Below are 16661 nucleotides of genomic sequence, written 5' to 3' on the forward strand. Positions count from 1 at the left end.
TTACCTCGTGTGCTTGAGGTAAAATGAATTGGCTGAAATGTAAAGTGCTTCCTTATAAAATGATTCGGGTTTGGACGAAAGCGTACCAGCATATGTGACTTTGTATCCGTGACCTCTATTAATCTGCGTTTTCAGCATCTCGCTCTTTCCCTCTTGGTCTCATTCAAGATTAAGGGGGAGAATCCGCAGTGGGGAGAGAGAGAGAGAGAGAGAGAGAGAGAGAGAGAGCTAATACAGAGTGACAGGTCTTTCATGCAGTAATGGTGATGAGAGAGAGAGTCACTCAGCCATACACTCACAAACACACAGAAAAGGACTTCCCATTTACTTTTGTGCAGAATATCCTACTTGGGCAGAAAGAAAATTCTAACGTGAAGGTAACCACAGTACACACCTGGGAGAAAAAAAACACAATGTACAATATGAATGACTCACAGTCTTTTGTTAAGATCAGCAAATGTTTATTGAAGGAGTGGTTTGGGTTTAGTTGTGAAATAAAATTTTGTTCTGAATGTGGATGCCTTGATTCTGATCATACACAGGTGAGCGCACGGTGCGCATGCACACACACACACACAGACACACACACATGCATGCAGACACACACACGCACGCACGCACGCACACACAGGCTAAGCACTGGACCTGATCAATTGGACTGCACAGTGTCCCTGAGCAACTGTGTGAAAGACTGCAGTGGGTGTAAAGGCAGTGTTCAACATCCTTAACACACAGCTGCACTGCTCAGCATACTGGAGCATGTTTCTCTCATGTTTCATGTGTTGGCTGCACACTGAACATGACACTTTGCATCAACCATATTCATTACCAATGCAATATAGAATTTCACTGAAAACCCATGCATATTATGTAATGGTTCGCACACTACAATGAATTGCAACTACTGCACTGAAAAAAACAGAACATTTTACACATGGAACCAAACAAAATGACTTTTGAAATGCTTCCCATTCATCGCAGTCTTCTCTATTGTGTTCATGGTTGGATAGGCTATCAGAAAGAAAAAGGTGGGTAGAACCTTAAAGAAACTCAAAGACTGACTTTATTTCCCCTGGATTTTATTCAATGCTGAGGGCAGTGCCATTATAGTCAGCACCCCCAAGAAGGAATCCCATAACAATAATTATTATCATATTAATCATAATCATAATACATATTCTCAGGTATGAACAATCTCTCTGTTTTATCAGTGGACTGTTGAGCAAAAACAAATGTATGATAAAATGTTTTAAAAAATAAGGAATATTACTGTAATGTTTGGACATAATGTTTGAGAGTGAATGAAGTGAGAGAGAGAGAGAGAGAGAGAGAAAGAGCAAGAGAGAGAGATAAAAAACAGGAGAAAATAAGAAACACAGGCAAGAAAGGAGAGCACTGAAAAGAGAAGACATGGAAATGGAATGACATAATGGAAACTTAAAGACAAACACTTGATGCATTTAGTTGACAATGCATGAAACAGGGAAGATCAGAAAGAAAAAGGAAGCTTAAGATACCATCAAAGAAAATAAAATCAAATATAGATGAGGACAATATGTAAGAATTGGATATAACTTCATACATATGAACTAGTCACCTTTGCCAGTCCAGTAGGAAAAGATACCAAACATCAAAACTTTACAATCATGTTAAATATTTTAAACAACAGCTTCATAAAGGTCTGCTAAATAAAATGGGGCAACTCCTTAATTGCTGCTTAAAATTATAGTTGAACTAATTGCAAAAACATTCACGCTCTCAATTTCTCTTCCTCTCCCTTTCTTTCAGTCGAATCATTCTGCTTTACACTGTTTTGATAAAGAAACTATACTACTACACTAATCTACCTTTTTTGATAATGACACAACTATAAATATTATACTGCATGTCCTTTCCAGCAGGAACCAGTCCCGGCCATTGATGACACTCTCTAACTAACACTACTGTATTGCTCTGGGCTATACTATACATTTCAGCATTGGGTTAATAAAGAAAAATATCTATACAGTTTATATGCTTACGTATATAAACAAATTGATTTTGCAATATAATAAAATAATCGGCGATTGCAGAATAGGGCTATAAAAATCATTGCAGTTATAATAACAATAATATTCCATTTCAACCACAATCTTTTGGTCGTAATATTGATTCATTGTCTTCTCCAAGATAAACAGACAGGCGAAGAGATTCGCAGCATTTTTTTTCCCTTTTTTTTTAAACGATTGTTTTTAACATGGACTCTTTCACTCTGCCTTGTAATAAGGGCTGTGTTTGTTTGTTTGTTTGTTTGTTTGTTTGTATGCGCTGCCTGACGGCATTGGCAGCTCTGTTTTGTCCATGGCCATGGTTGGTGAAACTCCAAGCCCCAGCTTGCACTAGTCTACATAAGCGGGGGGGGAGGTGGCAGAGAAACTTATGAGCCAGATGGATAGAAAATACTATTTCTCATTGAATTTCTTGGAATAGGTGTCAAATGCTGGTTTAGTTTTTTATCTTTAAAATGTAAGTAACTGCCTGTCTGAATTAAATGTTCGCATCCCAGTCTGGCAATGTATCTTGGACCAATTTGTGTAGTTATTCAGTCTTCAACGGAGCAAGAGGGTGACAGGTCATTCCAGAACACTCCAGGGTCAAAAACACTCTGCCCAGTAGGCTGCAGCTGCGGTGTGCATGTGATTCCCTCTACGTTTTTGCCAATGGACTCGTGACATGCCACAGTAATTATAGGTATCCTTACAGCACAGTAGTGTCAGTTTGCTGTGCCATATAGTCTAAGCTATGTGACTGTCTGCACTGCACTGTGTAACTCTGGTAGATACTTCTGGTAGTTCCAATACTTGAAGAACTGTGCGGTAAAATACTATGCAACGAGACCAGAAAAATCTTGTGTGTAGGACTTGGCCCGCGCACGCTATTCTTCACCTGCACAGCAAAGTGTCGGCACCTCATTACAACGTTATAATTTAGTGTACTTTGTCCTCTGTAGGGGGTGCAATGCACTGTGCAATTTGCTTCTACTGTGCTGTAAGGAGTCTGATGTACTTTGCTGAACATGCTTGGCCTGTGCTGTTCTTGGTCCATTTGTCCACCCTGTGCAATTCACAAAGCACGCACGTTCCTGGCAAAGCATTCATATTAATTAGACTCTCACCCAAATGTTTTAGAGCTCAGAATTTGCAGAGATGTTTATGAGTCTCTGCCTGTGCCAATGGCGCATTGATATCTATGTACAATACAGGTTATCTAGTATGTACAGCATGGTTGTTATTAGTAGACTGTAGAGTTTAACATGGGAAATAATACGTTCTATCTGAGATATTGTAAAATTGTTAAAATCTCAAAATGTCTTTCTTTCATATCTTTTATTATCATGGTGTGATCTATTATTATTATTATTATTATTATTATTATTATTATTATTATTATTATTATTATTATTATTTAGCTTGCTTGCAAATGACTGAACCAACTTGCAATAAAGTTACATTTAAATTTATATGTGCATTTTGAGCCAACTTTAATGTTTTTTCTAGTAATGTAAAACTCTTTTAATTACAACTACTACTAATAATAACTCATTACCATAATTTTAATCAAGTCATATTTCATAAATATTATTTCATATGAAAATAAATGGAAAGGCATAAGAAGAAAGACAGTTTTAAGAATTCAGGGATGAATTAAATTAAATTGCATGACAGTATTAAAGTTATTAACTACAGCAAGTTTACATACAGTATATGTAGAAATCTATATGCATATACAATTATTATTTTTCTTTCATATATACGTTTTTGTGTTGTATACCTCACCCCTTTCCCCCTCTCTGTTTCATCCCTGTGTATTCCTCTTTTTAACTCTGCTCTTTCTTTCTCTCTCCTGTTTTGGGGAAATTGACTAAATAATGATTCACCCCCTCTCTCTGTTGCTTCTTCAAAGCTAGTTAAAATGTACGCTCTTGATTTGTGCGCATATATCACACATCTTCATCCACTTCTAGCCCTGCTTTCGTTTCCTCAGTCAACCTCGCTCCCTCCCTGTGTGTGTGTACGTGTGTGGGGCTCTCTTCAGTAACACTGCGTGTGTGTTGTCTGATCCCGCACTCCCACTATCTAACAGGGGGAGGCACTCATGCGGAGGTGCGTGTGGTAGTGGGGCGGGGGCACGGCCGAGGGGGGCATGGCCAAGGGCAGGGACTGGGGCGGGTTGCTCGAGTGGGAGGGCGGGATGTGGGACAGGGTGTGGGTGGAGTGGAGGGTGTGGGAGTGGGGGTAGGAGGAGGGAGGGGGCAGTTTGTAGCTGGCCCCGGACGAGGAGCCCGAGGAGGCCGCCATCACCCCGGCAGGAGGGTTCTGTTGGGGGTTGTTTTTGGACGGCTGCGGGGGTGTCTGGTTCAGCTGGATGGAGATGTCGCTGGAGACCTCCGAGGCGCTGCGGCCCCTCTGCGGTGGGGGCCAGGAATCGGGGTGCAGGAACTGCCCGCTGTAGTCGCTGCACTCGGACAGGCGGGGGCGGTAGAGGGCCGGGTGGGGCCGGTACATCTCCTCCTCGGCGTAGCGCTTCATGAAAAGGTACACTGACATAACCCCTGCCCCCTGAAAGAGAGAGGGAGGAGACGAGGGGAAGCGGGTGCGTTTATTTAAATAATGCCTTTGGTTTACTGAAGCGGACTCGACTTCACAGCTCATTGACACATCGGGACAAATTCTAAAGTGTGTGAGAACAGTCTGTTACTGTAGTCTTTAGTACGTCTTGAAAAAGTTTTCATTTGAAAACTGCTTGCATTTTATTCATCCCACTACAGAACAATGCAGGCTACATTTGAAGGTTACATATAGGACATCTGGAGTTGAATATTGGAAGTTCACATATATTTGCATCTTGTAAATATAACAGGTGACCCATGTAGTACCATGACGTCTTTGAACAAAATGTATAAGAATAGAGTGACATTTCATTCTGTCTGATTAGCTGAGCAGAAAGAAGGGACAGCAACACAGACATTCACAGACTGCAGTGAAAGAGCAAGGAAGCCCGCATCCGTGAAACAACGCAGAAAAGCAAGCAGACTGAGACAGCACACTTAATTAATGACTGTCATCATGTTCTGAAGAGGGAGAATAGATTAACAGAGAATCCTTATTTCACACAGTGGGAGGGAGATAAAAAAAGTATTGGTCTGAAAAAATTCTTTTTTGAAAAAATAAAGTTAACGCTGCAAGACAAACACGTCACTGACTGAATTTTTTTTTTTTTTTTTTTTTTAAAGAGGATTTCTGAATTTAAGAAAAAATAAATTCTTTCTCTGTGCCTTTCTCTGCCTGCAATAAAATCAAAGATCTGTGGAAAGCTGCTGCAGAGGGACTGAGAGAGCTTACCAACACAGCGTGCTACTGTAGGTCACCACTCGGGCAGCAGGGGGTGCGGTCTGAATTATTCAACATCTGCACCAAACCGCTATTAGCAATTTTCACATCAGTAGGCAAAAAATCACATAATAAAAGGCACAAACCATATGGGACTGTAGAGAATCCTGAATCCTGGAGCGTTACAGAGTGCCTTATCTGTTTCCCTCATACTGCCGAACGCTCAGTCTAAAATACTCCATCCAGCACTTATATTGCACTTGTATCGTAATCTTTAGGAGCCTCAAAGTTTGACTCACCATAGCTTTCTAACCTAGCCTGTGCTTACTGTGTGAACCGGACTTGATGTTCACGGCTATGGATAACTGTTACATAATGAGTATTGTACATTATCAGACCTGTGTTTTGTAGATTTTCCAATGAACTTTCGTATGCACTTAGGTCTTGATAAAATCAAGTAAATATATTAATGGAAAATTTCTTGAAAGCAAATTACCTATAAAGTATATACAGTAAATTGAATGACACTTAAACTACTGTCACTCTCATCAGTTGACCAGGTTTTGACTGGGTCAATATTTACATCTGAAACTGGTTTCTTTATCTGCTATGACATGTCCTTTTGCGACCTGGCAGAAAAAAGTTCAACTATTTCATTTCTTTACAAAATACAAGTGGCTTTGATGACAAAAGCATGTGGCAGTGAAAACGATTTTAAAAAATATTGATTTATTTTATTTTTATTGAATGTCTCTTCTGTAGGTTCCAGCATAGTAGAATAAATGGGTCCTGAGATTAAGACCAGAGACTCGCATCCCCTACAGGGGACAGAAATGAATTGCAGGGAGGATATTATTTTTCTATTTATGATTTTATCTAACAATAAGTCCCTGAATAACACCAAATGTAAAATAAATCCAAACAAACCATTCTATGCATTCTATGACTAGACCATCAACCATAGACCAGTTCTAATTGGCCCCAAAGAGGAAGTATGAACATTACGATGGTTTTCAGAATCAAATTAAGGGGGAATTATTTTAATTAATATGGGTTAGAAGTTAGCCTCTGACCATCCAAACATTGAAACATGGAAGTTCAGTGAACTCAGCCAACCGCAGAGATTGTGATAACAGATACTGAACACATTACTGGGAAAGCAGGTCCCATTGGGTTACCTCTGGTTCTCCTCCCTCCTCCGCTCATTTGAACTGTCTGTGTAAAGGCATAAAAGCTATGTTATCAGTGTAGCAGCAGTGCTGTCAGTGAAAAGAGGATGTGAGCAGTACAGACCGCAGCGATGTTATCAGTGTAGCAGCAGTGCTGTCAGTGTAAAGAGGATGTGAGCAGTACAGACTGCAGTGATGTTATCAGCGTAGCACCAGTGCTGTTTGTGTAAAGGGGATGTGAGCAGTACAGACTGCAGTGATGTTATCAGTGTAGCACCAGTGCTGTCAGTGTAAAGGGGATGTGAGCAGTACAGACCGCAGTGGTGTTATCAGTGTAGTAGCAGTGCTGTTTGTGTAAAGGGGATGTGAGCAGTACAGACCGCAGCGGTGTTATCAGTGTAGTAGCAGTGCTGTTTGTGTAAAGGGGATGTGAGCAGTACAGACCACAGCATTGTTATCAGTGTAGCACCAGTGCTGTCAGTGTAAAGGGGATGTGAGCAGTACAGACTGCAGTGATGTTATCAGTGTAGCACCAGTGCTGTCAGTGTAAAGGGGATGTGAGCAGTACAGACTGCAGTGATGTTGTCAGTGTAGCACCAGTGCTGTCAGTGTAAAGGGGATGTGAGCAGTACGGACTGCAGAGGTGTTATCAGTGTAGCACCAGTGCTGTCAGTGTAAAGGGGATGTGAGCAGTACAGACCACAGCAGTGTTATCAGTGTAGCACCAGTGCTGTCAGTGTAAAGGGGATGTGAGCAGTACGGACTGCAGAGGTGTTATCAGTGTAGTAGCAGTGCTGTTTTTGTAAAGGGGATGTGAGCAGTACGGACTGCAGAGGTGTTATCAGTGTAGTAGCAGTGCTGTTTTTGTAAAGGGGATGTGAGCAGTACGGACTGCAGAGGTGTTATCAGTGTAGTAGCAGTGCTGTTTGTGTAAAGGGGATGTGAGCAGTACAGACCGCAGCGGTGTTATCAGTGTAGTAGCAGTGCTGTTTGTGTAAAGGGGATGTGAGCAGTACAGACCACAGCATTGTTATCAGTGTAGCACCAGTGCTGTCAGTGTAAAGGGGATGTGAGCAGTACAGACTGCAGTGATGTTATCAGTGTAGCACCGGTGCTGTCAGTGGAAAGGGGATGTGAGCAGTACAGACTGCAGTGATGTTGTCAGTGTAGCACCAGTGCTGTCAGTGTAAAGGGGATGTGAGCAGTACGGACTGCAGAGGTGTTATCAGTGTAGCACCAGTGCTGTCAGTGTAAAGGGGATGTGAGCAGTACAGACCACAGCAGTGTTATCAGTGTAGCACCAGTGCTGTCAGTGTAAAGGGGATGTGAGCAGTACGGACTGCAGAGGTGTTATCAGTGTAGTAGCAGTGCTGTTTTTGTAAAGGGGATGTGAGCAGTACGGACTGCAGAGGTGTTATCAGTGTAGTAGCAGTGCTGTTTTTGTAAAGGGGATGTGAGCAGTACGGACTGCAGAGGTGTTATCAGTGTAGTAGCAGTCTCTCTGCCTTTGAGCAGGCTAGAGCTCAGAGCATGACGAGCTCGGGCGCAGCGCTCTGACCTCTTTGAGCAGGAAGGAGCTGGCGGCAAAGGCGAAGGACCAGCCGTAGTGGTAGTGGAAGAAGAGCTCGGGCTCACGCGGCCTGTTCATCACCTCGTCATTGATGCTGGAGATGTAGAGCACCAGCCCCACCACCAAGCTCAGGCCTGCGGAGGGGAGGGGGGGGCACAGAGAGCGGGCACAACGTGCCCACAGTCACAGCACAGACAGATCCAAACTGGCATCTCTGACTACCAGAGCCTTTGTGGTGTAGTGTGCTCCAGACTCGAAAAACAAAACCAAGCTATTTGAATCCTACGTGAAAATATACAAAAGTTTTTGTGTGTGCGTGTGCATGTGTGCGTGTGCATGTGTACGTGCGTGCATGCCTGCGTACACGTGTCTGTATAGTGTATGTGTGTGTGTGTGTGTGTGTGTGTGCGTGTGCATGTGTACGTGCGTGCATGCCTGCGTACACGTGTCTGTATAGTGTATGTGTGTGTGTGTGTGTGTGTGTGTGTGCGTGTTCAGTATGTGTGTGTGGTGTGTGTGTGTGTGCGTGTATGTGCATGTACAGTATGTGTGTGTGGTGTGTGTGTGTGTGTGCGAGTACGTGCATGTACCGTATGTGTGTGTGGTGTGTGTGCGTGTGTACAGTATGTGTGTGCGTGTGTGTGTGTAATACAAATCAGTAAGGTAGAAACTACAATAATATCATAAGCAGAACCGCCACTGTGTTGGCGCAACAGGAAAGTCCCAGCAGAGTGAGACACCAGCAGCTCCCTTCTGCACACGTGCGCCACTGCTCCAGCTCTGAGCAGGCGTGCTGGGGGACCTGTAGGCCCTGCTGCTGCTTTATGAATACGGAGGAACTATAAGCCCTACTGCTGTTGCTTTATGAATACAGAGAAACAGTAAGCCGTACTGCTGCTGCTGCTTTATGAATAAGGAGGAACTGTAAGCCTTGCTGCCGCTGCTTTATGAATACAGAAGAGCTCCCATCGGCTCCACGCTGGGAGGCTGTGCAGCCGCACCGTTGAGCACTGAGCCGTGCGCGTGCAGTCCTGTCGCTCCCTATAGCTGTATCCATGTCACCCCGTAGGCCTCAGCTGCTGTGTGTATGTAGCTCTGTAGCACTCTGCATGGATAATGTGCAGGCTCTTTAAGTTGCCCTGGAACTCCGAGCCTACTGAGCACATAAATAATGATAATGAGCACAGCAGGAGATAGCTGCAGTTAAATATTGTATTACAATAGCGAAGCCTCCATTATTTGCGGTGAAACGCAGTGAACCGCCAGTGACAAAGATCACTGTCGGAACCAGGAGGTCACAAACCATTACGAACATGGTGAGGGACTCCAACTGGATATCTTTTCATCAGTCTCAGGGTTAGAGCCTCTCCATACCTGACAGGATGAAGAAGATTCCGGAGACGAAGGCCAGGATGGTGCGCTGCGGGCGGATGTGTCCGATGTTGCTGATGACGAAGGCGGTGAAGACGAAGAGCAGGGACACCATGGGGAAGGGCGTGGCCGTCCGAACCATTTCTGGGGGAGGCGGGAGAGAGGGGTTGGCGAGAGAGGTGAACTCCAGGCTTGTCTGCTGATCAGTGTGTTAGCCTAATGTTGGCTTACACTGTAGGCGTACCTGCTGCGGTACAAAGCAAATTCGAGCAAATTTTATTCTGCAGAGGAGCGACACTTTCTTTGAACTCGCGCTTCAGGTTTCTTAATTTAATCTTACGTTAAGATTCCAAGCCTTCAGAGTGTTCGCTCTGATTGAATCTGGAAATTAAATGACATCAGACTGAAAGGTGATATGAAGGGTGGCCATAGCCAATTTCCACTCAAGACCTCATTTGATGGAATGAACCAAACATGAATAAATGCTCCTGTTTTGTGCTCTACTTCCTAATGAATATATCAATCTCACTAGCACACATATATTGACATACATGTATTCAATTTGGTTTTTTTTTGTGTGGCACATTTATTTTCTCCATTTTGTTTTTATCTCAGTATTCTCTGTTGTTAATTAGTTCAGTTTCCATTGTTGGCGGGAACGTCCCCTGTGTTTTGCTTTGTGCTGCATTGGCAAGCAGTTTATCCGTTTTTGTTTTTTTTTTCTTAATTTGCTGCAGTTCTGAGAAAGGCTCTGCCTCCACACTGAGTTCACAGCCAGCTGACGACTCCTCGACCTCTGCCCCCCCCCACCCAAGTACAGGCAATTCCTGTCTCCCACTGTCAAAGTGTCAACAGCAATGACCCCACTGCCCTTAAAATATAAATCAGAGCTAATCCCGGGGACAACTGCTACAAGCACAATCACGGTGGTTGTGTCTTATTTGTTGTGCGATGGCAGTAGAAGAGTACTGGTGCTGTACCATTTTCCCCTGGTTCATTAAAAGCCCCGGGGAAAGCATCTCAAAGCATGTGTGCGCACAGGATGGGTAGTGCCACACGGTAAGAGTACAGCAGCATAGAGCGGAATGCGTAACTTACTCAGTATGTTTGCGGTGTTCTCAGTCGTGATCTCTATTTCTGGCTCGGTGAAATATTCCGAGGCCACACACCTCCCTTTCTCCGCCCCTAAGAGAGAACGCAGGAAGAACACTTCAGACGATCCGTTTTAGCGAACGTTATCGCACGCCGGCACACCCGCCAACCCTCAGAAAGGCCCGCGCCCGAGCGGAGGGGCTTACCGGCCACGAAGCAGACCCTCCAGAGGCCGGAGTGGAGGGCCATCTTCACCTCGGTGGTCTGGTTCTGCTGCAGCACGATGCCCTCCTCCATCAGCAGCCAGTAGTCGGTGGAGACGGCCACCCCCACCAGCAGCAGGCCGCAGGCCCCAAACACCGAGGACAGGAGTGTGAGGGCCCGGCTGCTGCACGAGCTCATCTGGAGAGCGGAGGAGGAGTTACACAGAGGAGACCATCAGCCCTCACACCTCCAGCACTGAGAGGGAAGCATCTCCTGCACAGAGACAAAGCCGCCCCCCCCGGGCCTTTCACTGCAAAACACCTCAAATCTCACAGTAACCTGGACACTGATGTCACTAAGAGTTTGATGGACAGGCCAAGGTTGCCAAGGAACAAACTTAATCAGAAGGATACCTTTCAACCCTTGTCAGTCCCTCCGATATACCACTGAGATCTAATATTTGCCCAGCTTTCTTTTCCTCAGAGAATACAAACACTCATTATCTCACTACATGTGTAATAGCCGTTGAAAAGCTTCACATACACTCTCCAGCAGCATTAGTCACACAACCTTGGGTATATAGTTCAGTAAAGGAGCAGGAACTCATTCAATGATTCTCAATAAATCAAATGGTGCTGTCACGATGCACGTGGAGCACTGCCTGGCCGTGTTTTTGCAAGTTTATTCCGACATTTCCGAAAGGTTTCTGTCTGTCTGACGCCACCGTTTTAGCTCCAATGATCAGAAATCACTCAAATAAATTGTCCGTTTCACATAAACAACCAAAATTTAAGTTGGGAAAGGAGAAGAGGACTGAACGAGGGGGGGTAATATACTTTCTAAGCTTCTGAGGAACTGGGAAAAATGAAATACAATGTCCATAGCGAGCAGAGTTCCAGATAGTGCAGAGATAGCAGTGCCACTCGGGGAACGTAAATAATTTGAGTAGAATGGTAAATTAACAGGGAATGGAGCCGTATGCGTGAGAGACAGAGTACATGAGAAACCGACGAAGGAGGAGATAAGGACTGAGACAACAGGGAAAACAAGAGACAAATGGAGAGAGGGAGACAGATTCAGAGCGAGAAAGCAGTAACTCAGTTCGGCACGTGGCGCTGTTCATTGGTGGTGGTGCTGAAAGACAGCAAACGAAGGAGAAACTGAGAGGGATGGAAATTATAGAACAGGCAATTTCAGGAAGATAGAAGGAGAAGTGCTGATGATCAGGACTGGCATTTGAGCTGAACTGTCCTGGGAAACTCTAATAACTTCAGCAGTGTCTCAGTGCAGTTCCTTCATAAGTCAAGTCTCCAGTCCCTAGATAGCAGGAATTATGCCATTTTTCGGTAGGTGAATGCCAACAAATGAAACAAGCTACAGGTCAGACATTAAACAGGACACAATAACAGTGATGCCCGGTTGGGGGGGCGGGGGTGGTGGTTGGTGGCAAATAGCAAATAAATGAAAAGACCTTGGCCGAAAAAAGTGAGAGCTGGAGCACACACCTGCACACACACACACACACACACACACATACAGGCATTCTGGTGCAAACAGTACAAACTCAGTAACTACATGTTGAACTCTCCAATACCTCCCTCCCCCAAACCCCCTCCCCCCACCCCCACATATACTTCCATGCACACGTTGATGTACACATGCCCAAGATAATGTGAATTTCTCCAGTGGTATTTTACGAAATAACTACACTTAGAAGAATTATACCTAACCAAAAACAAAAAAAAAAAAAAAGCCAGAGTCCTCAGCACCCGCACGAGCGCGAGCACACACAGACACACGCGCACACACACAACGAATGCATCATAAAATCGAGCAACCTTTAGCTCCCCTACTATCAGAAAATTCACGGACTGTATGACTCCTTCTGTCTTCATACTAACTGCATACCAGTGTGCGTAGTACCTCTGGTCCTTCAAAGATATTTAGATTCTTCCTCCTTCATATATACCAAATGCGATGCGCAGTTGTTTAACAAAATCACTTCGAGCACAAATTACAATCATAATCATTATTGTAATTTTTTTTAGAATTGTCAAACATGCGAGCGCACCGAGAGAGAGAGAGAGAGAGAGAGAGAGAGAGAGACCTCAAGGCAGTTTATTAGAACGATACATATTCCCTTAGCAGATTTTGAGATTCATACGGACATATTTTGCCAATGGAATCTAGGGTTTAATACATCTGCTCAACAAAACGAACGTGCAAGTGCTAGACAGACTGACATAATTTATAAAGCGCACGCCGACAGACGGACATTGCCTACGAATGTGCCCGCGAATATACCTATTTACAACATTATTGATAAAACATGAAGTAGCGATTGATTAAAATACGCTAGGCAGTTGTTCCCTGGGCACTTACCGTTTCTTAACGACAGACTGGTGTCGAGAGAAGGCAAGATCCTCGCACCAGGAAGGCTTGGCAGATTTTGCGGTCTCTCTCTCTCTCTCTCTCTCTCTCTCTCTCTCTCTTTCTCGTATGTGTTTCCCCCCCTATCGCCCCCTTCCTCTCTCTCTCGCGCCCTCTTCACTCACTGTTTCAGCACTGCGGAGAATCGGTCGAATGAGCTGTACTGAGGATGGAACGGGAAATGTAAAGAGGGAGAGATACACAGAGGGACAGCAGAGAGGGGGAGGAGGACACGAGAGACGAAAGACGAGTAAAAATAAAATCGAGTGCAAAAAGAAAACACCTTACTCGATGATGAGATACATGATAGAAAACAACACAGCTGTATGTCACAGAAAAGCAAGAAACACTGTAGTTAATGCACAGAACTGCCAATGTATGGTGGCACAAATGTAAGGGGATTAGTTTCAGTAATTCAGAAATGTAATTTGTGCTGAATTTAACTGTAGAATACAGAGGAGGGGATACAGAGCACTGGGAATGAGACAACTATGAATCAACTAAAAATGTTACAAACCTTCAAAGTGATGACTAACACATTGACTAATAGGGCATACTATAATGTCAACATCATCTCTGTTATTCGTTGATGTTAAAACAAGCTGTGTTCACCTGAGCCATATTATTGATTCAATGTCTGTGTGTGCACTGTCTAGCATGTGAAGTTGCTCCTTTGAATCACAGTCAGTAGTGTGAGTTATTGGTCTGAATAGTAACACTTGACTGTGGGAAACTGTCAGGCCCGGCAAAGGAAATACTAAAATGAGCAGAGCTTTAGTGGTCCTCTAAACTTGAATTGAAAACGCAACACGCACGCCGAGAGGCTAAAATGTTCTAAATTCAGGTTGATTGAGGTGAGCGCCAGAAGATGACATCACTTGCCGATGAAGCCACGTGCCGCCACTCGGACGGGTAGTGTGCAGGAGTGATGGAGAGGAGAGATGGACGGGTAGTATGCAGGAGTGATGGAGAGGAGGGACGGAAAGAAACAAGGAGAGAACGAACCGACGTGTCAGCGAGGCCTGCCACTGCTGGACGAGAGACCGAGCGAGGGCTGGCACTGGGAGACCGGGCGAGGGGAAGGGAGAGGGCGGGGGGGAGATCCAGAAGCACAGCGCCAGCAGATGGGCGGACGTGGGGGGTGTGTGGGGGGGGGGGGGAGCGGGGGGTGGAGAGGGGCTGGGCTATCATCATTGAGAGAAATGCTGTAGTTTTTCAAACCGCAGAGCTGAATTGAGAGCACTGCCCTGGTATCGGATCATCACTACTGAAGGTATGCAGAGCTCTGCTCTGAAAAATGCAGTGTCTCACCCCTCCTCCTTTCTCCCTTTACCTCCAGCAGTGTCTCTCTTTCTCTCTCTATTTTTAGACGTGCGATGGGGAAACCCTATATCGTAGTAGTGGTAATAATAGCACACTGTACACTGACCTATACAGACAAAGAGAGAGCAACCCATATTTTTACAGGCTCAGCCGGGGAGAGAGACAGACTAATACAATGGCCGGATTAACTAGATATGACCAAATTGGACAGACCCTGTAATTACACTGGCAGATGGCGAGCATCATCAGGTGAATGAGTGACATGTGTTAACACTGAGGCAATAAACCACAGACATGTTAACAGATTTAATGTGTTAGCCTTGTTTGCATGCACACGCTGTAGCCACGCGCAGACTCCCATGCCCTTGCATTAGAACCGTTGGTCCTGTGATGCTCTGCTCCTGTGGTGCCGGCAATACCTGGCCATAATCCTGTTGCTGTGGTAACAATGTTTCGGAAAGAAATGCTATTGAGAGGGAAGCACAGAGGAAAGACACGTCTTCAGCACAACTTAAGCTAAGTCACTGGGAATGAGGGATTGGGAAGGGCTAGAAGAGAAAGAGGACGATAAATAAAAGACAGAAGCAGACCCAGCTCTAGGATTTTGATGGACCTAAACAAGTATGAACCGACTGAGAACTGGAGGTGGGGTTCGGAGGGGGGGGGGCTTGTATTGTGTATGGGGTGGGGGGGGGACCACAAGAAAAATAGCATCAAAAAACCTATTTGTTCCCAGTGAATACTGCACAATTACAATGTCTTTCAAAAAAAAAAATGAGGATGGGCAAAGAAGAGAACAGCATTTCCACAGATCAAATGGAAGAACAAAAGGCAATATTTAAAGTGATACTTTGGGAATCGCAAGGCCACTGAAGACAAGAGGGTCTGCAAAATGAATGACATGAATGTACTGAGAGGGGGAATGGTGGGAAGGGCTGGAAAACAGCAGGACTGAAGGAGAGGAGTGGGCTTGAGAGACTGAAAGAGAGGTTTTGCTGTTTCAACAACTACTGAATGGAGTGGTCAGCATCTTGTGGGACAAGAGGGAGCAGGAGAGAGAGAGAGAGAGAGAGAGAGAGAGAGAGAGGAAGGAGGTAAGGGAGATAGATAAAATGGGAGAGAAATGCAGCTGGAAAACAGCTGAGACAGTTGATCTGATCCTGGTAGGGATGCTTATGTATGAAAGAATGTGACTACTTGAAAATAATGATACGTTGTGTTGTAAAAGCGTAAGGGATGGGAAAGGTGGGGGAATTATGGGTAAAGCAAGGACAGAAGGAGACAAGGGGAAAATGAGCTGTGGCGTCACTTCAAGCGATGTGTTAAATTGTAATCATTTTTTTTTAAATGTGTGCTTGAAATTTGTGCAAGAACAGTCTACAATCAAAGGCTGCACCAGAAATAGCATTATCTGAGTTTTTAAAAATGGCACAGCTGCTACTACTGAAGTATTTTTATGGGAGATAAGAATATATGCTTTGGCCATTGGATCTTCATCCTCATCCATCTATGTATTTTGTAGCCTGTTGTGTGGGTTATGACCACACTGACTGCACGATCGGCAAAGTGTGGATTAAGTGAAATATGTTTAATTTTTTGAATCCAGCGGTTTTAACCAGTTAATGCCCTCGTTGGACGTCCAGCACTCTGAATATCAAACAGAAGTGCATTAAAACCTCTCACTTATCCAACATGCAAAATAAATCTTTTATTTTAGGTTTGTTGATTTAATTTGTTCATTGTTATCAAAGATGTCAATAATGAATGACCGCGCCAAATTTGTTGATAGGCAGAGCAATATGCTGGATCAATCTTTATCAAACGCCACAACTCAAAATCAGATTAAAACTATTTAAACTATTTAACTATAATTAATTATTAAGTTACGACAAATATTCACATCTAATCTAAAGACGAAGTTTGACTACCTTAAAAAAAGAAAACACAAGCTACAGACATGGGCAAGTTATAATCACAAAAAAAATGCCGAACCACAACCTTTTCCTTCCCAAAATAGTCCCAGAAAACCAAGATCAAAGACCAAAAAAGACAGCGGAATATTCCAAAAAGCCAGGGATGAAAATGTAAAAATGCCAGGTGAGCTGTTAAAGGGATATGTCAGGTCCTGTGTAT

At 44.2% G+C, this 16661-nt stretch overlaps 1 protein-coding gene across 1 annotated transcript; it reads right to left on the minus strand.

The window, feature by feature from the left end:
- Window positions 1–1062: 1062 nt before the first annotated feature.
- On the minus strand, window positions 1063–13386 carry LOC135261566 (voltage-dependent calcium channel gamma-7 subunit-like). The gene is made up of 6 exons (XM_064348018.1): window positions 13158–13386; window positions 10778–10973; window positions 10578–10664; window positions 9483–9623; window positions 8097–8242; window positions 1063–4598 (listed from the first exon to the last, which is right to left on the minus strand). Exons 2-6 carry the CDS (start codon window positions 10971–10973, stop codon window positions 4116–4118), a joined length of 1053 nt encoding a protein of 350 aa, XP_064204088.1. The 5' UTR covers window positions 13158–13386; the 3' UTR covers window positions 1063–4115.
- Window positions 13387–16661: the final 3275 nt, after the last annotated feature.

Source organism: Anguilla rostrata, chromosome 8 (genome assembly GCF_018555375.3).
Source record: "Anguilla rostrata isolate EN2019 chromosome 8, ASM1855537v3, whole genome shotgun sequence".
In the NCBI taxonomy this organism is placed as follows: Eukaryota; Metazoa; Chordata; class Actinopteri; order Anguilliformes; family Anguillidae; genus Anguilla; species Anguilla rostrata.